General features: G+C 42.6%; 3 protein-coding genes across 3 annotated transcripts in view; 2 read left to right on the top strand and 1 right to left on the bottom strand.

Annotated features, from left to right (window-relative positions):
- The window catches only part of CCDC25 (coiled-coil domain containing 25), a 103937-nt gene that overhangs the window by 47931 nt on the left and 33893 nt on the right, over positions 1–22113 (top strand). The gene's annotated exons all lie outside the window — the stretch shown is intronic.
- Positions 1681–7677, top strand: PBK (PDZ binding kinase). The gene is made up of 7 exons (XM_056852493.1): positions 1681–1770; positions 2452–2545; positions 3913–4055; positions 4694–4863; positions 5478–5607; positions 6835–7017; positions 7457–7677. The coding sequence occupies exons 1-7, from the start codon at positions 1713–1715 to the stop codon at positions 7660–7662; spliced, it is 984 nt and encodes a 327-aa protein (XP_056708471.1). The 5' UTR covers positions 1681–1712; the 3' UTR covers positions 7663–7677.
- Positions 12396–19908, bottom strand: ESCO2 (establishment of sister chromatid cohesion N-acetyltransferase 2). The gene is made up of 9 exons (XM_056853413.1): positions 18847–19908; positions 17985–18075; positions 17775–17805; positions 16479–16611; positions 16160–16291; positions 15684–15773; positions 14978–15118; positions 12941–13116; positions 12396–12528 (listed from the first exon to the last, which is right to left on the bottom strand). The coding sequence occupies exons 1-9, from the start codon at positions 19906–19908 to the stop codon at positions 12396–12398; spliced, it is 1989 nt and encodes a 662-aa protein (XP_056709391.1).

Here is a 22113-nt window from a genome sequence, read left to right as displayed (position 1 = left end):
ACACACACAGACAATGACTGTCTCAAAGTCACCCAGTAAGCTTCCATGCACAATTAGGGATGAAAAGCTGGGTCTCCTAGAGCATAGTTTGACAATCTTAATCGTTACATCACGTTTGCTGTTATATCCATTAGTAGAAAAGGGTAAGAGTCCAGTAGCACCTTAAAGACTAACAAAAATATTTTCTGGTAGGGTATGAGCTTTTGTGAGCCACAGTAGTAGAAAAGGGCAAGAGCCCAGTAGCCCCTTAAAGACTAACAAAAATATTTTCTGGTAGGATATGAGCTTTCTGAAGAAGTATCTGAAGAAGTGAGCTGTGGCTCACGAAAGCTCATACCCTACCAGAAAAGATTTTTGTTAGTCTTTAAGGGGCTACTGGACTCTTGCCCTTTTCTACTACTGCAGACAGACTAACACGGCTACCCACTGTGTGTTATATCCATTTTGTGTTGCAGAGGATTCTGGGATGCTCTCTCAGGTCTTGCATGCCTCATTGTATAACTCTGCATGACTTCAGAGTACAATGTGAGGGGTAGGATCAGTAGTGACTGTGCAAGCTTCTTCCTAACCAAAGATTCTTTTTTTCAGGGGGTCACGGTTGTGCAGTTGCTGTTGCAGCTGTAACTATAGCATATTTCCCTGTAGTTTTCCTGCCTCAGAGCAGCAGGCCCCCCCCACCTCCATGGCTTTAAGTTTTTCAGCAATTGAATATTGTTCTGTTGTGATATTGTGTTATATGTATTGTGTTTTCTGAATTCGATTTTAATTTTTAAAGGCGTTAGCCCCTTTTGTTGCACAGATATGCCTTTCCCCCTTATATCTCTGCAATATTACATAGTGTTATATTGATATAACAATATTCAATTGCTGACTTAATAAAGCAAAGAAGCACTTTGGTGGTGGTGATGGGGGAGGAATTGGCAGCAGTGGGGGCGAGGGCAAGAAAAATGGCTAAGACCAGGAAAATTCAGACTTCCGCAACCACATGGTAGCCATCCAAGAGCTGCTGCGATCTTTCCCAAAACTTTGCAGCAGGGCATGTTTAGGAAAGATCAGAGAAAACTCAGGGAAACCCTGGGAGGTGCACAAATGCACTGGATGCTATGGGAAAGTAAGGGTGGGGAAAACCCAACAGCATCAAGCCTAGTCCAAATAACCTGTGTGGGAAAGGTCAAAGTCTAGGGGAACTGTGTGATTCTCAATTTCTGCTGTTGTGAATGGTCTCTGTACTTTTCTTGATTACATTTGCATTGTAGATAATTATCTCTTACCTTGCATCTTCTTGGCACCAGACAGACCAGCTTCCTGCTCTTTGACCCTGCTGTTTGCAACTTTTGCCCCTTTATAACCTTGGATGTCTGCTTACCGAGGCCTGGTTACATGCATTTGATGAATGGGACTCTAGTCCTGAAAAACGTATGCTAGAATAAAAATCTGCAAAATCTTTAAGGCGTCACATCGTTCCTGTTTTTGTTTGCATCTGCAGAAATGCTGATGTATTTACTCTGGGCACTTATATTGCACCACTGTGTTCCACAGAGCTCAGTTTGTTTTCTACTGAGGAACCTGATAGGCTTCTGAAGAACCCAAGAGCTCTCCCATAACTGAGCACTGGTGTATGGGATACTGGATCCCTTCCCAAAAGCAAATGGTGCAAGTTATGATTGTCACAGTGTGTACTTTTTCTCTCTTCTGCAAGATAATTCTTGACAATGGAAGCAGAACCTGCCTTCAAGACCCCCAGCAAACCATCTGAGAGAAAGAAAGCAGGTGAGTCTGTACTTAATCAGACTTGTAGTGAGAGACTATTTTTTTAAATATTCTAAACATTTCCAGCTAATAACAATTCTTTAGCAAAGCCTGTCATGCTTAGGGTGATTTGTGTGTCCCAAGTGGGTTGTTTGCTCCCTATACCCCAAAATGAGATTTGGACACATGTCAAGTTCTAGCATCTCAAGCTGAGATAACAAAGAGCAATGCTGTAAATCAAGCCTTCAGGGATCCTTGTCCTGTGCAGCTGCATTTCTTCCACAGTCCTAGGAACAAATAACTTCAGGTGGCAGACAACTACTTCTCTCCTTGAGGAAACTTGCTTGAGGAAAAGTGTGGTAGACTTTAGTACAGTAAAGGCTTCAAAAGGAGTGCAAACTTGTAGTGTTTTGTTAGAAGAACTGTAGCAGGAAGTCAAGCTTGAAATCATTAACATGATTCCCCTGAAAATAGACAGGTTATTTTAAGGTTATTTTAATAGGTTATTTTAATAGAAAATATCCTATTATTTTAAGTGAGGAACCCATAGAGTGGCTTACCAGAGATTCCACAGGAATCTTGTGGAATACCTTGATCACAGGTCAGAAAAGTCATTTTTCTGGATTAGGTTACCAGAATCTAGAGATGAGACCATGGAACTACTAAAGGATTTCTCTGTCTTTTTTTCTTTGTCCAATATAGGACCAGCTAATTCACCTTTAATATCTATCCCAGCTTCTCCCTTCATGCAGAAACTTGGCTATGGAACTGGAGTCAGTGTTTACCTTATGAAAAGGTAACACCTATATAGTAAAATAAGTTATTCATGGCTACAAACAAATGATTTGAGTGAAACAGACTTAATGTGGGACAACTTCAAAAAGATGGGCAGTGGGGAGAGAATAATTAGTTTTGCTTTTGGAGTGTATATGCCAAATTTGCCATAAAGAAGAAATTATTCCCGTTTCAAATTAGCTGGTGGTACAGAATGTGGCGCAGAGTGGTAAGCGGCAGTACTGCAGTCCAAGCTCTGCTCATGACCTGAGTTCAATCCCGACGGAAGTTGGTTTCAGGTAGTTGGCTCAAGGCTGACTCAGCCTTCCATCCTTCCAAGGTCAGTAAAATGAGTACCCAGCTTGCTGGGGGTAAAGGGAAGACAACTGGGGAAGGTACTGGCAAACCACCCCATTAACAAAGTCTGCCTAGTATACGTCAGGATGTGATGTCACCCCATGGTGACCTGTTGCTTGCACAGGGGACCTTTACCTTACCTTTACAGAATGTGGGAGTAGGTCAGGGCAAGCCTTCGCAAATTTTCTTTAGCTGTAGGAGCCACTGCATAAATCAAGCTTTGGAGTCATTTTTCAGCCTTCAGGATTTTAATGGTACTCTTTTCTAATTATTGCTGCTCCAAAACCTAACCCTAGATTCTTCAGTTTCTTGTAACTCTAGTCAAGCTATGACAAAAGTGTTGATGTATATAAATAAGTTGGGGAAGAGGGTTGTCATGACAACAACCTAACCTGTAACCCTTACCTAACTTCTCCCCCAGTTTAACTGAAAGTTGGAGCCAATATAGAAAGCAACTGGTTGAGAAATTGATTCATCTACCACCATGAAATGGTGTAAAGTTAACATATAAGAAAGCAGTGGCAAGAACATGCATTTATATGTCACACAACAAAGCGTATTATGATGTGAAACAAGCAAGCTTTGTACTTCCACCAAGGATTGCTGAGAGCAACTGCAATAAATTCACTGATGGAAAATATTAGGTGCCACAATGAAATTTCTAGGCACTAGTCAGTGTGTCTTTTCCTTAGTTGCTGTTTTCAAATACCATCAATAGTGTCCCTTGTCTGTTCTTGCTGTCTACTTGTGGTATGCTTGAATCTGAAATCACCTAAGGAGTAGGCTCTTGGTGGACTTCGTGATACCTAACTACCTAAACAAGAAAGTTAAATACATTCTGGGTTTATTAACCAATCTCATTTATGGTAATTTTGAGGTGGTACGGTACAGTTCTTTCGTGAGCATAGTTATAGTCATAGAGACTCAGATTGAAAGTGGTGGTCTGTTAGCTGAGTCAAATCCCTACCGTTGATTCTATATATGGCCCTAGCAATCAGAGTCCCATCTATACCTGAGGCTTTTTGGTTTTAGGTCTCCAAAAGGCATCTCTCACTCCCCCTGGGCTGTGAAGAAAATAAATCCTAAATGTGACTCCAGTCACCGAGACACATATCAAAAAAGACTGAATGAAGAAGCTAAGATTCTGAAAGATCTTGAACACCCTAACATTGTGGGTAAGTTGGAATGAGAAAAGGGGAGGGTAGCTTCTTCATTCTGAGATTCCTGAGTCATCCTCAGTTTATTGGTAGATAAGTGGCAGCCAGTCTAGCCCCTATTGACAAACAAGGGTAGTTTCTGAAATTTTCTACTTTTCTGCCCTGGTGCGTCTATTCACCGGAAGCCACCTTGAACCAAGAGGAAAGGTGGGGTATATTTTAATAAATAAATAAATATAGCAAGGGTAGTATTTCAAAACTCTTGATCTTTCAGGGTAAAATGTGTTCAAAGAGATTCACCTTTAAGCACAAGGAAATGGAGCTGGAGATGTGGAGATAAACTTTAAAGGATCTGTAGTAGTCTTGGTGGATATCTGCTATGCCCTGGGGAGCAATAGGAGAAAACAGCTCTTGCCATCTTCTCCAGCTGTGAAGTAGGAATGAAGGGACCTACTGCACAGTGGTGTTGGGAACTGCAAAGTATATGCCTGTGGGGAAATTCCATATAAAAGGATTAAAAACTGGTCTTTTCCTACCACTTCAAAATATGCTAAAGGCATGAATTTCTCTTTTGAGTGTGAATGTTGGGAGGCGTTGGGCTGAACACGCAGGCTTTCACGAGACCCTAAACAAAAGAATTGTATGTGTGCTTGAAGGGTATCGTGCATTTACGGAAGCCAGAGATGGGAGCATGTGCCTTGCCATGGAGTATGGGGGAGAAAAATCTCTCAATGACCTAATAGAAGAGAGGAGAGCACAACACCAGGGGCCCTTTCCAGCCACCACCATCCTCAGAGTTGCGTTGCACGTGGCAAGAGGGTTGAAGGTATGTGTCTGATCCTGGTTGCAGACTCTGTCAGAGCAGACCTGTTCTAGCAAAGTTTGTAGTACGGGGAACAAAGGTGTGGCTCTCTGGGTATACGCTAGAGGAAAGTCATTTGTCTATGGCTCAGGTAGTGGGGTCAGCCTTTGTTGGGTACTGACTGTCTATTACAATTAGTGGGTCTATATTTACCTAGTACCAACAGTGCAAGATGCTGTAGGTAACTTGGAAGTAATTTGGTCCATACTCAGGGGGCTTAATGGCCCACGTTAAAATAGAGAAGACACAGATGGGAGTAGGCAGAGTGCTGGGATTAAAATATGTAGAAGGGAAGGGTGGTGATAGAGAAGATGAGGTGAAAGGGAAACTAGGGAGAGATGTTTAAAAGCAAGGGTTGGAGGAGCAAAGAGGTATGGGCATAACAATGGAAGTAAGGAAGATGAGTCTAGCAGGAATGTTTTAAAGAATCTGGCAAGGGAACCAGGGGATCGGGCATTGACTGAGTGAGCAAGCTAGCTGTCTGGCTTGCCTTCTGCTCTTGGTTTCCTGTCAGTGCTGCCGTAAGCAAAACCACTCCCTGAAATCTCATCCTGCCCCCTTCCTTTTTTCTTCTTCAGTATCTACACAATGACAAAAAATTGCTTCACGGAGACATCAAATCTTCCAATGTTGTCATTAAAGGTGCCTTTGAGTCAATAAAGATCTGTGATGTGGGTGTTTCATTACCTCTGGATGAGAACATGATGGGTATGTTGAACTTGTGGCAACCTCTTTATGGCCTTCGGCATTCTCTTGGATGCCAGTCTTCAGCTCCTTTTTCTGTGACCTGGGACAGCACGTGGCCTTTGTGCTCAAAAAGCTGCAGAGGATTTTTAGGATTAAGAAACCAGAGTTTCTCTGTCAGGATACTGGAACAACCTGTGGCTGAGCAGATGTCTCAAAGTAGCTAAATAGCCAAGAGGGAGATATCTCTTTAAAAGATTAAATGACCATTAAAGTTCCTTGTCTGCATTATTGCTCAGTAGGTAACATCTAAAAATATAAATACCTGCTTAAAACAAGAAGTAAAGCTGCTGTACTCCAGGAGAGAAAGGGAAGCTAAAGACTCAGTGTAGCTTAGCTATTCAAGATTTCTAGGAACCAAGGCTTGATGTCCATCTGGTCGTTCTGCTGCCAATCCCCTTTTCCACTAAGCCTCGTAAAATTGTATACAGGGAAGAGATGGAGGCTTGGATATGTGAGTGGAATCCTTTTAAATCGGTTTTGTGGTCTTCCCAACTTGCTCCCTTACCAGTAGGAAGAGAAGGGGCAGCAAGGAGAGGCTGAGAGACTTTCCTTTCTCCATCTAAGTACAGAAACCAATGGTTTCTGTGCCGTGTAAATTATATAGATTAAACAAGTAAAACAAGTAAAAGGTAAAGTTCCCCTGTGCAAGCACCGGGTCATTCCTGACCCATGGGGTGACGTCACATCCAAACATTTACTAGGCAGACTTTGTTTACAAGGTTGTTTGCCAGTGCCTTCCCCAGTCATCTTCCCTTTATCCCCAGCAAGCTGGGTACTTATTTTACCGACCTCGGAAGGATGGAAGGCTACCTGAAACCAACTTCTGTTGGGATCGAACTCGGATCGTGAACAGAGCTTGGACTGCAGTACTGCAGTTTACCACTCTGCACCACGAGGCACTTCAGATTAAACAAGAGCAGTACTGAATTCCCCCTCCCCCAAATTATGCTAATCCACCTGTATCACCTCAAACACCTGAAGTTTCACCAGTACATCATCAAACCACAGTTGCTTGGGGAGGTGGGGGTGTATGTGCATGACTTAATGGGGGGAATTTAGTTCTTTACATGGCTCTTGTTTCATCTGTAATAAGGTATACTTTCACCCTTTTCCCTGGGGACTTGGGAGGTGTTGATTGGCTCCTGCAGGTGGCTCTGCATTTCACTTGGATTCTCCTTTTCCACACAGTGAGTGACCCAGAGGCCCACTACATTGGCACTGAGCCCTGGAAACCAAAGGAAACTCTGGAGGAAGACGGCATCATCACCGACAAGGCTGACATCTTCGCATTTGGTCTGACCCTGTGGGAAATGATGACGCTTTCCATACCTCACCTTACCCTTCCTGGAGATGAGGAAGTATCAGACGAAGGTGTGCTTGGTGGGGGTTCCTCTGGCTGAGCAATGGCTTTCATGGCACTTCTCCCTCTTTTGATAGAGGTGGTTCAACAGGAAGTTAATCTGTGTATGGCCTTGAGTGGGGTGGGGAAGAGACTCTAGTTCAGTCATTTTAGGCATGGGGCTGGGACCAAACACGTTCTTCCAGTAAAAAGGGAGCTAACCAAGAATTGGTTGAAAAGAAAGCAGTTAAATTTTTAACATAAAAATGCCCATTAGCGCTAGGGCCTCATTGAGTTCGTAAAAATGGCTCTCGAGTAAAAACCCCTCTTAGAATTACTTGCTTTCTTTGTGCACTTAGGCACACACAGGGTGTCTGATGTATTCTTTGGGGTGAAATGTGGAGACATTCCAGCTTGTGACTGGCTTAGTGGAAAATGGCTCCCACTGACCTGATTTTAATGTCTTCTCAGATGCTTCTTTTGATGAGGATGACTTTGATGAATCTGCGTACTATGATGCTCTTGGGACGCAGCCACCACTCAATGTGGAAGAGCTAGGCCCACCCTATCAAAACGTCATCGAGCTGTTCTCTCTCTGCACCTTGGAGGATCCGAAGAAACGTCCTTCAGCTGCACTTATTGTCGATTGCTTAGAGGCAGAGGGGTCCATACCATAAGTGCTGCCTCTGTGTCCCTGCATTGCTGTGGCAGCTTCTCTTATTTTTCTTGAAGTTTCTTCTTTTGGCCACCATTGAAATCACTCAATGTTGGATGTATATAGTTTAATTACATAGAGAAACATGAGGATACCTTAACTTAAATGCATAGAAAATAGGTGGTCTTACACTACAGTGAAAACATTTTATAGTCTTGAAACATTTTCCCAAGTAGGATTTTAAGTGGTGGAAATACTTTGACTTTCTGATAAACTGATGTTTCAGGGACTTTTGGAAGGCTCTGTGTTGTATTGTTTCCTTTCTCCATTCCCCATTGTGTTGTGAAATAATTTGTCGCTTATTTCTTGTGATTAAAACTTGTGAATTATACCCTCCCTGTTGATCTCATTTGACCATGGGTACATAAAACTAGCTGTAGGTCTTCATTAATGCAGTTTCTCACATAACTAATGCAGTTTTTCACATTACTCTGCTCTGGTTAGACCTCAACTAGAGTACTGTGTTCAGTTTTGGGCACCACAATTTAAGAAAGATGTAGACAAGCTGGAACGTGTCCAGAGAAGGGCAACAAAGATGGTGAGGGGTCTGGAGACCAAGTCCTATGAGGAAAGGTTGAAGGAGCTGGGTATGTTTAGCCTGAAGAGAAGACTGAGAGGGGATATGATAACCATGTTCAAGTACTTGAAGGGCTGTCATATAGAGGAGGGTGCCGAGTTGTTTTCTGTTGCCCAAGGTTGGACCAGAACCAACGGTTTGAAATTAAATCAAGAGTTTGTCTAGACATTAGGAAGAATTTTCTAACAGTTACAGCGGTTCCTCAGTGGAACAGGCTTCCTCGGGAGGTGGTAAGCTCTCCTTCCCTGGAGGTTTTTAAGAAGTTAGATGGCCATCTGTCAGCAATGCTGATTCTGTGACCTTAGGCAGATGATGAGAGGGAGGGCATCTTGGCCATCTTCTGGTCACTAGGGGTATGGAGGTGGGAGGTAGTTGTGAATTTCCTGCATTGTGCGTGGGGTTGGACTTGATGGCCTTGGTGGTCCCTTCCAATTCTATGATTCTAGGGCTGGTAAAAGGCACTCCTGGCCATAGCTGCCACCTGCTTATCTTGCAGCAGGCCTGGGTCTAAGAGTACCATCCAGGACAGGTGACACCTTAAATCCTGGGTCAGACCTGCTTGCCAGTAGCACTTCTGTCTTGGCAGGACCAACCTTCAGTTTATTAACCTGCATCCTCTCCAATACTGCTTCCAGGCATCGATTCAGCCTCACCGGGATCAGCTGGAAGTGCAAGATTGAGCTGAGTGTCATCCAAATATTTGTGACAACCCTGCCCAAATCTCCAGCTGGCCTCTTCCAGCAATTTCAGATCGATGTTCAAGAGGATAAGGAACAAGATGTAGCCAGCTTATGGCAGCTCAAACATGCATTAACATTCAATTACAAATTCCTATTGTCCACTTAAATTATGCCAGAATGTAGCCAACCTGAGGCTAGTCCAAGAAAAACCACTTTGAAAGGAATGGTATATATACCCTTTTCTGCTTGTGCCAGGAAATAAATAGGATATTTATGTCGGAGATATGTGAGTGGTCTGAGAGAACCACAGAATGGCTCTTGGATTAGGATATTAGACTGCCTTCCTGGCTGTTTCTCTTGCTGCCTCAAACTCACCAAAAAGGAGATCACCCCTAGATTGATGAGCCATACCATTGCCCACTGCACATTTCCCTGTCTTCCCTGTTGCTGTTTATTTGCTACACCCTTCTCTTTTCTGCAACCCCCCCTTTGCTTGCTTCCTCTTTTTTGTGACCTTGGTCCAGTCAGTTCTCTCAGCCCACTTGGAGGCAGGCAGTGGCAAGCCACCTAAACTTCTCTTGCCTTGAAAACCCTATGGGACCACCATAAATCAGCTGTGACTTGACAGCACTTCACACACACATTTTGCATTCTGTAATATACTCTGGCATTTAATGTAAGGTGTGACATCAAGATAAAGCCCGATTAAATGGGTCAAGCTCATTGGGGCTATTCAAGACAATGGATTGCCATTTCCATGATTCAAAGTCACTAAAGGCAACCTCAGCTTCTTTTTTTCATTGCAACATAAACCTTATTCAAGGGAGAAGGGCAGATTTGCATGACAAGCCTACTTTTACCTTTAAGTGGCATAAAGAAAGCACAAAGGAGAAGGGCAGATTTGCATGACAAACCTGCTTTTACCTTTAAGTGGCATAAAGAAAGCACAGAACAAGATACAGTATAATCCACTCTGACATCTCCAACTGTTCATAATACTCAAGCACCACCATTCTGAAAAACTAAGGAAATTCTTTGTGAATGTCTTGTTTCTGTCACTTAATTACAAGACTGTTCTGCTTTGCTCCTCTGCATTCGCAAGCAATTGAGTATGAGGTGGAAACATCTTGGCTGGCTATCCAGTTTATTTGCTCTTAATGAGAGATTACTGTAGTTAAGACCAACACAGCATCAGAGGTAGAGGCCTGGGTTCAATCCTTCCCATCCAGTCAGCTAACAGCAGCTCCTTCTCATACCATGAACCTTATCTTTCCTTGAGCCTCTTGCTTGAATGCAGAGTGCTGCTATTAGGAGAATCCCTGGAACTTATGATCTTGCACTAGAGAAAGAAAAAGCTGCACAAGTAATACGTAGCTTCCTCTACTGTGAATATATCTTGAAAGCACTACAAGGATGTATGAAGGAAACTTTGGTTTTCAGAACAAGTTAAACAAGTCCAGTAGCACCTTAGATTCCAACAAGATTTTCAGGGTAATAGCTTTTGAGTCAAAGCATCTGACGAAGGGAGCTTTTGACTCTCAAACATTTATACCCTGAAAATCTTGTTTGACTCTAAGGTTCTACTGGACTCCAATTTAACTGTTTTATTGCAGACCAGAAGTGGTATCCTCTGAAATTTGGTTTTCAGATACCACCTTTGAGGCTTTATTAAACCTTTACTTACTTCCTAAGTGCCATCTCTTGCCAAGTGTGCTGCTTTAGCTCTGCTGTGGCACTCATAAAATATTAGGCAGCCCTGCTGGGTATCAGGAAGGAGGCAGAAGTGCACAAGAGAGCCAGCATGGTGTAGTGGTTGATTGGAGCGGCGAACTCTGATCTGGAGAACTGGGTTTGATTCCCCACTCCTCCACATGAAGCCAGCTAGGTGACCTTCAGCTAGTCACAGCTCTCTTAAGAGCTCTCAGCCTCACCTCCCTCACAGGGTGTCTGTTGCGGAGAGGGGAAGGTGATTGTAAACCGGTTTAACTCTTCCTTAAGTGGTAGAGAAAGTCAGCATATAAAAACCAACTCTTCTTCTGTGCCCCATCTGAGGGCAGGCTCGATATTTGGAGCACTGCCTAGCATTAACAGTTCTGGGGCATGTGTGCTGGGGGAGGAGATATTATATACAAAACCCAAAGAAAGGGAGTCAAATTCTGAGAGCTTCATTACAAGCAAAAATGTTGATGCTCTAAGACTACTTAAGAGCACAGGAGCCCTGGTGGATCAGACCAATGGTCCATCTAGCACAGCATCCTGTCCCACACAGTGGCCAACTAGTTCCTCTGGTGGGCTAACAGCAGGGCATAGAGGCCAAGTGTTGCCCTGGTGCTGCCTCCTGGCACGGGGGTTCAGTGGTTTACTGCCTCTGAATGTGGAGGTTCCCTGTAGTCACCATTGGCTAGTAGCCACTCATAGACCTATCCTTCATGAATCTAATGCCCTTTTAAAGCTGTCTGTATCTGTGGCCATCACCACATCCTCTGGCAGTGAATTCCACATTTTAATCACTGAGTGTGTAAAGATTTCCTTTTGTCTGTCCTGAATCTACTACCCATCAGCTTTGAGTATCTTGGGAGAGGGAGAAAAGTTCTGTCTACTCTCTCTACCCTGTGCATAATTTCATAAACCTCTATCATGCCCCCCTTAGTCGTCTCTTTTCTAAATTCTCAAACTTCAGACTTTCCTCTTAGGAAAGGTACTCTGACCCCTTAATCATGTTGGTTGCCCTCTTCTGTACATTGTAGGATGGATCCGCTTGGTAACTGTTGGTTCTTAGTTGTTGCAGAGAGCACATACCACTACCATAAAGAAATACAGCACAGGCTAATTCACAAACATTTATTTGAACAGATGTGATCAGCTCACAAAATTTAGTGCAATAAATTTAGCGCTTTGTAGACACAGCCCATGCAGTCTCTACCCTCATCCGAAATACTTCAAGGTTACCGTCCCAGTGCTGCACATTCACCACCAGGTACTACAATATAGCTCATTAGTCCATAGCAGCATACAACTCCTCACGCATTATACCCATTTATTTTCTAGGAAGCAGATTTTACTGAGTTCCTCAGCCCAGAGCTGGTTTTGCTAGCACAGAAGATTCTCATATCTCACACCTAGAAGCCCAGCTAAGAGCAACCCACCAGGTTTGCCAAGAACATGATGGGAACCAAGAGGCTGCAGATCTAGGTAGCTAACAATATCAACCAGAGAGATTAGATAAAGTATTAGTCACTATTCTCTTCCAAATCAATTTTAGAAGTTTTAATTTTGGCAATAAACTTTACAGAAGCAACAGCAACTTGATACATTTCTCAGTTAACATCGAACACCACTCCACCTCATTGTCAACTTCCTGAAGAACAGGCATCCTTCCCCATAAAAAAAGATAACCTTTCAGTAACTTCATTGAAACATACTGAAATTGTGCATGCCCTAATTAAGAAAATTATAAACAAGAAAGTTGGGAGTTTGGCAGTATTTGGCTGCAAACAGCTTGCCATCTGGGGTGGGATCTGAGAAGGCGATTTCATCAGTGCTTATGCAAGAGCCAAATACGAATGTACGCCTAGAACAGAAAATAAAAACTGATTACCAATGCAATACAAATATCTAGTCCTAGAACCACCACATAGAAAATATGTTGTTTAAAACAAGGTTCGTGAAAACTTGCAAGCCATGGGACCATTTCACTCAAACTTACTCAACATTCTTCTCTGGCTCAAATCCAACATTTATATGCTCCCCAGATCCTGCTGGGGGTGGGGGAGAGTTGACAAACAAGCTCAAAGCTCTCTGTATGTTGCTCTATGTAGAAGGTGAACCAGCTTAAGGTGTAAATGACCTGTGTGCTTCCTTGTTATTTCTCCCTTAACCCAAGCTAAATTTGGGCTGCATCCCAGCAAATATTCCAGTCTTGTGTTGAATTCTGGACTTCAGTTCATTTTTTGTATTGGAAGAGACCCACTATAGTTTCTTACCTGACCACATCGACCAAACGTCTGGCAATGCCCTTTCTCCGCATCAGGCTAAACACCCAGATTCTACTGACCCCACAGACCACTTTTTCCGGCTTCGTTGAGCAGCACCAGGCACGATGATGCTCCAGGCTGTTCTTAGTGGGAGATTCCGCTGGCTCAGAAAGCACCCGAAAAGCCTAGGAAAAACGCAATAGCTTATAAAGTGGTGGAATGGGGAAACATCCACAAGCCTGAACCAAAAGGGACAGATGATGATGTCTGTGGTTGCTTAAGCACATGTCACTTTGGGTGTGCCACTGTCTATCAAGAGCTGCAGATCCTGTGATTGTTCTTGGATGCTTTATTTATGTCAGGCTTTGTTATCCAGCACTTGATTATCTGGAGTGCACCACTCAAAGGGCAAACTCCCCCCTCCCTCCAGCCACCACACCCCTGCCCACCACCCCACTCTGGCTTCTCCAGATGGCCAGCTTGATACCTCTGGCTGTTGTTGGGCTTCTGACAGTTTGCACTGCCTATGGACATCATCCTCTGTGCCTCCATCCCCCTCAGCCTGCCTCCCCTGAAGGGCTCTCCAGGCAGCTGACCTGCTTGTTTCCTGCTACATAGGATGGCTCTGTGGCTTGGGGGTGGTCGCATCAGGCATGGGGGCTGTTGCCATGGTGTTTTCAAGGGTATGAGGCCTGGTTGCTGTGGATTCCAATGAGTAGGGGCTGGGGCAGAACAATAAACCTGAATATTTGGAACATTCAATCAATCGGCAACCCCATTCTCCACAAATACAGCAAAGCTTTTACTGTACTGAATTGTGTCTACAAGCCACTCAAATCCCAGATACATCATGCTGTAATAAAACCTTTCGCCCTTAGGAAGCCATGAGACTACTGTTTCTGTTGCAAGTGACTAATATAACTACTAGTGGCAACAGCTACAACCAATAAAACCCCAGAGGAATAAGAGCCAGTGTGGTACAGTGGTTAAGTGTCAGACTAGGACCTGGGAAACCCAGGTTCAAATCCTCACCTGCACCATCAAAGCTTGCTAAGTGACCTTGGGCCAGTCACACACTCTCAGCCCTGACCCTGGCTAGTATTTGGATGGGAGACTACCAAGCAATACCAGGGTCATGACTTCTGAATGTCTCTTGCCTTGAAAACTCTATGGGGTCACCATAAGTCAGCTGTGACTTGACAGCAAATTAATAATATTAATAAAGAATCCATTAATTCATAGGAAGCCATGAGACTGTTTGCTTTTGTTGCAGCAGACTAATTCAGCTACTTGTGTCAACAGCTAGAACCAAAACAAAAACACTCAAAGGAATAAGGCCTGCATCTCAACAAGAAGTTTCTCAATAAAAACTGCATCTCAACAAGAAGTTTCTTAAAATAAAATGAATAGCTAGTTGAAGGATTCTGAAGACAGACTCATTGTGAAGAATGGTCAGCAGCGTGTGCATTTTCATTTTACTTGAAACATTCCTTTCCCCCTATACATTTTCTTTACTTAGGAAGAGTTAAGGATTAAACTCTAATAGGAGTGGGCAATCCACCTCTTGCAATCATTGCATTTCCCTCTTGTCGCTGCAGAAGGAGCACAGCTGCAGAAGGAGCACAGCTGCAGAAGGAGCACAGCTGCAGAAGGAGCACAGCACAACAGGCAGCCCACTCATTTAATAAATTACAGCTGACCATAACTCCTTAAGCAAGGGCCTAGAATTAACAGGCACAAAGGAGATCCTCAGCCAATGCTCTCAACGAAGCCCCTTACAAGCTTACAGAAAGCAAAGAGGATTTGCCAAAGATTAGAGAGGAACAATTACATTGCTAGCAACTATTCATTTTTGAGAATTTGCCAAACCATTTTACTCATACTTTGGCAAATAGACATTCCCTGCTGTCCCAATGCCTAAATAAAAGCAACGGATAAGTAGCTCAAGTGTTAGCGGAGCCAGAAGCACCTCCAAGAATGAGTTTTTTCCATCAAGGATATGCCCGGAATGAGCTTTGAACACTCTTCACGTTGCATGTTACTCACTTGCCTGACTGGTTCAGCAATTAAACAGCCAACTATTTTGTTAACTGATACAAACAGGTACGTTTGAGTCTGGGTTGGACAGGCCAGAGCCACTTGTTTGAACCCAAGTTCATTATCGACTAGCTCCCGTACATCTTCCACCTATACATGAAAAACGAGACATGTTGAAGTAAGTTATTGAGTTGAATCAATGTCAAGGTAGTTACAATAGGAACACTTCTTGATAAAGCCATCCATTGTACCTTGTAGCAGTTTGGTATGGAACTAACAGGAGGAGACTCTCAACTAATCCTAAATAGCAGTCAAAATTTGGTGCAAACTGCTTGGTGCAATCTACTTGGTACTTGTGTGGCTAAAAAATTGTTCTTTATCACAATCCTATTTTGCATTAAATAAAATACTTTGAAAAGTCAAATCGATTTAATTTCTATATAGTCAAATAAAAAAGAGAAAGCTACTAAAGAAAATAACTGAGTTGGGGAGATGAACAATATTCCTTATTAAAAAAACCCCAAGCTACCGGGTTATATAATTCGAGAAGGATTTTTGCTAGATTTTATACAATTATTACTTGTGTCATGTGACATGGGGGGGGGAATCACTCAAAAATACAAGAACTTTGGATTATCCCAGAAATTGATAGGCAGCAGCTTTATACTACTTCACAGTAGGAGAAACAATGCTAGAAGAAAACTCTAAAGTGTACCTTCTTGATAGCATATTTGGGATCATCCTGCCGGACCAAGATAATTTTCCCATCCCAGAATTCTGCAACTACACGTTCGTTCTTCCAGCCCTGCCAAGAGGAGAGAAAATTAGGGGGAGAAAAATGTAGATCTTTATTAACCTGGAGCTCAAAACAAAAAAATCTCAACATATTAAGACTTCAATTATTAAGAAAACACCACACCCACTGCTTGTTCCTCACTATTAAGCTCTAGTGGCAATCTGCAAAATGCCAAAGTGAACTTATACACCAACACAAAAAACAACCCCAGAAGAGATTGCTGGAACAAGTGATTATTAGGAATTTTCAGCTGCCAGTCAGACAGTTCTGCTCAGTTTCCTAGCAACTGCAAATTGATATTCCATTTAGTGAGGTGCATTCCTGGGATCTCTGTTGTCCAGAACAAGACTATTCACTCATAAAGGGGACTGTGGCCCATCCAGCTTTTGTCTTACCACATATTTTATTCCCTCAAGAAACCTCTGATGGTACTGGACATGCTGTGCTTCATCCTCTGGGTTGGCAGCCGAGTAGACCATGCCACATGCTTTGCAAACAGTGGCGCCAAAATGTTTCTGACCAGCATCCTGTCAGGGCAGAGACGGTATGACTATTTTAGAGAGGCATGAATAAATTGACATCTGAGTTGTAAAATACAGATGCACAGAAAGGTCTTTCTGGCAGCTACAGGATGGGTTACTTCATTCTAACGGTTATGTGGAAACCTTTAAAGTATACAATACTACAATTTACCACACACAGAAATATACTCACAATGACCATCTGATCTTTTAAGTCTTTATGCAATTCCTTAGCCTTCTTGCTGGTTTTCAGTTTGGCAGGAACCTTCTGTACAACAGGACTGCGCTCCACAAGTGCAGGCTGCTCATCTGGGAGAACCTGCGGCCTGGAATTATTTATTTAGGTGTGTCACCAACATAATTCTGTGGAGACTCCAGGACAATCCATATTTCCTTTTTTAGCTACCCATGCCTAGAAAATGTTGTGATGGGACATCACCCCATGGGTCAGTAATGACCCAGTGCAGGCACCTTTACTTTTATTCTGCACAAAGGTCAGACCACACTGGTGAGTTGATCCCCGGAACAAAGCAATCAGTCCCTGCACCCCACCAGAAAAATCACAACCAGTGTGACTTGGATTCGCCTATTTACAGAAGTGAGATTCAAGAGTGGCTCTTTTTCCTCACAGCATTTGGAGCATGTTCCAAAACATTCGTTTTGACCTACACAATCCTAAAATTTTATGCTGGCAAGATCATACCTGCTGGTACATTCTCCTGCACATCTTGTCCAGTGTGAGCTAAATAAATAAATGGATGATGCTTTACCACACATCCAGCCAGAACAACAATTTGTTCTATCTGTACCGGGGATTCCAAGAATCAGTCCACAGCTTAGATACTGAAAAGACGAATGGTGACAACAAAAGGTACAGAGTCTGAGATTAAGTGTTTTTTTTAAAATTAAGATCCATGTCCAGATGGAATATTTAAATAGTTGATTTGTAGTTACATTGTGTCCCCAAAGTATTGTAGAAGAAGCTAGAGATTTACGTGTATTCCATCATGTCAAGTAACAGTAGAAGTATGTGACAGACTACACTGATGCTAAGAGTGCCCTTGTGCCATGCAAGCACCTCATACTTGACCAGCACAGCCCCTTTTTCATAGGCATTATTCAAGGATCCTGCATCCTATATTAGCCTGGGGCTGAGGCATTACCTTGGAAACAGTTAACAAGCCCCAGGGCTGGGAAGGGGTCAACCCTCTTCCATACACAGAATTTGCTAAGACCCTCTCCCAAAGAAGAATTTTGTTAAATTACCATTTAATTGCTATTTGTATTGGATTTCACTAAGCCTCCATTTGATGTTTCTTCCAGGACCAATACAAAGACAATGGTGAAGTGGGATTTTACTACAGCTCCAGTATCATAGTAAGTTTTCCCATATTTTATGCCACATTTGGACTTAAACCAAGAACAAAAACCAGTTCATAAAAAGTATCTATACACATTTCATTACTTAAGAAAACCAGGATAAAATTACCTTTTTTGGTTGTCATCTGCCACAGAGGATGCTGAGGAGAAAAAACAAACAAACCCTTGAGATTTCCCCCATGTACTTCACTTGAGTATTTGAGCCAGGCACCAAATGCATTACATTACCAGTATTAGTTTGAAAATGTTGAAGAATGGGATAATACCAAATTTTTATGACAACACAGTAAAATGCATAGAGGATAGCAATGCTACTTACAATTAGTAGTCTTAACAGGGATCTTACTGGAGGAGGCATTCTCATGCTCATCCCTATTTTTGGTTGGTCCTTCTGATATGTCTGCAAAGACCTGTGACAGAAAAACATTTTCTAAACACATAACTTTTCATGTGACATAATTTTCAATATGGACTCTTAAGGCATGACTCAGCAAGCTTGCTGAAGGTAAGCCAGTATAGTTCAGGCCAGTGCTGAAAGACTATCTAGGTAACTTATATGAACCCTAAATAAAATCTGCAAATTGCAGTAACCAGTCTTGCCTTGTTACTGTGTCTGTTTGAGCAAGGCAAAATGCAATAAGCAATATTCCAAAGCACAATTACACTTTCAAATGCTGCAAGACTGCATCACCATCACTGTATCGTACAACATCACTGAACGATTTTCTCAAAAGATGTGATAGTGGAGAGAAAAAGGGCTATTTCAGAGAATAGAACTGTACTTGTGTTAATTTCGGGGTTTGGCAATAACCAAGGAAGTGTTTAAGGGTTTTTTAGGCCTAAGGCTCACTCTGGCCCAACTTGTCAAGAAAAATTAAGACAAAATAAAACAAACAAAAAATCCAAGCATCTGGTACTGCCTATTACAATACTGTTAGGATCAGGCAGGACTACAAAGTAATTTTCAGCATCTTCAAAGTTGCTGTACCTGTGTTATTTGGGAACAGAGACTGCTAGAATACTGATGTTGCAAGTTACAACTTGTTCACATACAGCACTTTGTAACATTCCATACCCTTCCAGAGAACAAAACAGCAATGTCCATCACTACAGAAGCAAAAAAGGTGTGAACATTAGTGTGCACACTGAACAACTTTCCTGCTTTCATAAATTCTACATACCTCTGTATCAATTGTCTTTTGATCTAGGGTGTTTGAGTCATCAGAGTGAGAAGGTTGGAGGACCTCAGTTTTCTGCAAAAGGTTCACTTCATATACAGTCTTCATATCTTGGCTTGTGTTAGTGGAAAGTGTCCCACTATTCTCCACATGGTCTTGTTTCTTCTGATTTTGGGTCTCATATGTTTGGTTTCTTTTCTTGCCAACCTCAACTGCTTTGCCTTCAGTGGACAAACGGAGCTCTGTATGGGCTCGGACTCCATTTTGCTTCTCCCTCATCACGGACTTGCTAACAGAGTGCAGTGATGGAGATGAAAGCTCCTTCTTAGAGCCAAAAGGCCTCTTCTTCCCAGTGGTGAAGAATGCTGCACCTGTCTGGAGTTTCAGTAGAGGTTTGAATTTCATGCTTAAGATTCTGAAAGGAGTTTCCATTTTCTTTTCAACAACAGAATTAACATTCTCTTTCTGCTTAATAGGCTTTGCAGGGGTCATGTCTGTTTTAGTCTTTTTGGCATTTCTTGACAAAGTCTTGGCTTGCCTCAAAGCTGCTGAGCGCCTGGATATTTTTGAACTGGTATTCATGGCTGGCATTACTTTCACCCAGGCTGTCTCTGTCATGTTGGCAATAGGTAGGTTGCCTTCATCTTTTCTTGGACCAAGAGGAAGGCTTTTGCTGGCCAGCTTTCTATCCAGGACATTGAGATATGGCTTCCCTTTGCTATAAAAGGAGTTGGAGGACACAATGGAACTGTTTGTGGTCGCTGACACAGGGGACATTCTCTGCTGGAAATCCCTTCGTGTTCCGCCTGGCACACTGGCTGTCTGTAGTGGAGAAGAGTCCAACTTCTGTGATTTCGTTGCCCTCTGGAGTAAGCGCTGGTTTTCTTTATCATTATCTTGAAAGCCAGGAGTTTGCTTTGTTGGAGATGCTACACTCTGACCTGCGGGCATTTTTACCATAGACCGATCTTCAGTGAACTCCAGCATCAGTTTTTTTACTGGATTCCCATATACTAACTGCAAGCTGCAAATAGTAAAATTATGGTAATATTTAATCCTACACATTTCAATACGAATTCAGCTATCTTGGCAATGTTTTAGCTCAATAAGAATATTTATGTCACTTTATGAATCATGGGACAATGAACTTTCTTTGTGAATACAAAAATACAGTGAAGTATACTGCTGCTCCCCTTTTAGACTGGATTTGAACAAACATCATACTTCATTACACCATTCTCACTCACCCTAACAGTGTCCCTCTAAACAAGAAACATGTCAACAATGACTCTGTATTTGTCTATTTCTGAACTTGTAGAGGGAAGAACTAAAGATGTATGGGAAACAACCTATCAATTACACATTATGAGTGATATAACTGCCACAAAACAAGCCAGCTGCTTTTAAAAGTATTCATTCTGTTTTGTGATATTGCAAAATGAACAGGAATATGTCCATGTATATCAACAGTTTTATTCATGCTCGACAGCTGTGACAAATAGTAGACTTAGGGGTAAGAAGTCATCCTAAAACTCTCGAAATGTGTAACACAAGCCTCACCTGTCAGAAGTAGAAGAACAATATTTTCTTTTTCTTGGAGTAATGGTTGCCATATTTTCAGTAAAGTGCCTAGAAATCAGAAACATTTACACCGTTTTTCAGCTACAGCACTGAAGTTAGAAAAACGTGATGCTTGAGTAACAGTCTTATGGCTGGGGGTCAGGGAAGGTACATTTTCTGCATATCTGAGGGCAGAGATAGTAACTCCCTGAACCAGTTTATTCTGTGAATCTGTTTACCGCATGCAATCCTTACTTACAGTGGATCTATGTCTATCTAGATGACTTCACATGGATCATATGTGAGGTGGTAAGAGGGCAAAATTCTCTCCATGCAAACTGAGATTTCACTCCCTCACCCCAGCACATGTTACACTATCTGCATGGTGACAGGACCTGCCCTTCTACTATGCAAACCCAACATAACACGTATACCAGGAATTTATTCACTTCATTTATATCTCACCTTTCTCCCCAACAGGAATCCAAAGTTACATACATCATTCTCTCCTCTTCCATTTTATCCTCACAATAATCTTATGAAGTAGGCGAGTTTGGACACCAGGTATGGAGTGTGACTGGATGTCTGGCTAGGAGATGTGAGGCTAGGATTGTGGCCTAGCTCAGGGCTGGGCAAGCTTCCAACACCAGGGCTTCTGGAGAAGAAGCAGGCACAGCTGTTCAGACCATAGTAGCTTTGTAGTAGGTCCAGCTGTACCCATCTAGACACACTTTCTTGTTTACGCATTGTGAGTTAACTGGACAGTTTTGGGAGCCTCAATTCTGTAAGACCACCTCTACCCATCTGTTCCCACAAGGTGGCTTCAACTATCACTGGTATGTAAGTAAATATTTATTATGGCCCTAGTCCAGAATGTTGTTATATACATAGAAACTATTACTGGTAGTTCTTCCACTTAGGTCAGTAAGAAATGCCATTGTTTGGACTTGCAGTTTCTCTGAGGTTGCACCTGTGCTGTGGAACAGGCTTCCTGAGGATGTTAGGAAGGCCCTAACCGTGAGCAGGTTTGGAGTCTCTGAAAAGCAGAGTACTTTCATGGGGCCTTTAGTAGCCCATGAGAGAAAGTTGGTGAATTGCTTCCTTTCACCTGTACTCTTTTGAGGAAATAGGCTAAAAGTGTGTGACTGGCCCAAGGTCACGGAGCAAGCTTCCATGGCAGAGTACAGATTTGAACCTAGCTCTCCCAAATCCTAGCCTGACACTACACCACACTGGTTCAGCTTCCAGCAAACTCAAAACTCTCTCTTCCAAACTGTCAGGCAACTTTTTCTTCACACATAACCACCTGCTCCTTTAAGCTGATATTTCCAAACTCTGACAGCACTGGAGACCATCTTGTAACAACTAGCACCCATGGAGGAAACACCCACAGCCAGTTATTTTAAAATAAACAAATGCCATGTTAGCTTTGGCCCTAAAACAAGGATCCCCAGTGTGGAACCCACCCACCTTTCTATGGCACCTATCAAACTTTTTTGAAAGTAGGCAGGGCAATTGTAAGGCAGATCTTGCTACTAGCTGCCTTCATAAAAATGAAAGGGTTTTCTATACCCGTAAAAGCAGCCATAGCCACTGTAGGATCATCAAGACTAGTAGGCACCCACACTTTCCTTAGTTAGTGTGTGGGTCTATTTACTCTTCAGGCTTTCATTCTTTTTACTCCTCCTCCATTCACTATTCCCCTTCTGA

This window comes from Euleptes europaea, chromosome 7 (genome assembly GCF_029931775.1).
Source record: "Euleptes europaea isolate rEulEur1 chromosome 7, rEulEur1.hap1, whole genome shotgun sequence".
NCBI lineage: Eukaryota > Metazoa > Chordata > Lepidosauria > Squamata > Sphaerodactylidae > Euleptes > Euleptes europaea.
The sequence above is the reverse complement of the archived record's forward strand: the minus strand, read 5'-3'. Positions and strand labels throughout refer to the sequence as shown.

Coding starts and splice junctions, on each gene's coding strand:
- ESCO2 (XM_056853413.1), bottom strand. CDS start 19,908: ATGTGTAGGATTAAATATTACCATAATTTTACTATTTGCAGCTTGCAG. Junction 17,806..17,984: donor CCCTGTTAAGACTACTAATT/GTAAGTAGCATT, acceptor TTTTCTCCTCAG/CATCCTCTGTGGCAGATGAC. Junction 12,529..12,940: donor CGTTTGGTCGATGTGGTCAG/GTAAGAAACTAT, acceptor TTTCTGTTCTAG/GCGTACATTCGTATTTGGCT.
- PBK (XM_056852493.1), top strand. CDS start 1,713: ATGGAAGCAGAACCTGCCTTCAAGACCCCCAGCAAACCATCTGAGAGA. Junction 4,864..5,477: donor ACGTGGCAAGAGGGTTGAAG/GTATGTGTCTGA, acceptor TTTCTTCTTCAG/TATCTACACAATGACAAAAA. Junction 7,018..7,456: donor TGAGGAAGTATCAGACGAAG/GTGTGCTTGGTG, acceptor ATGTCTTCTCAG/ATGCTTCTTTTGATGAGGAT.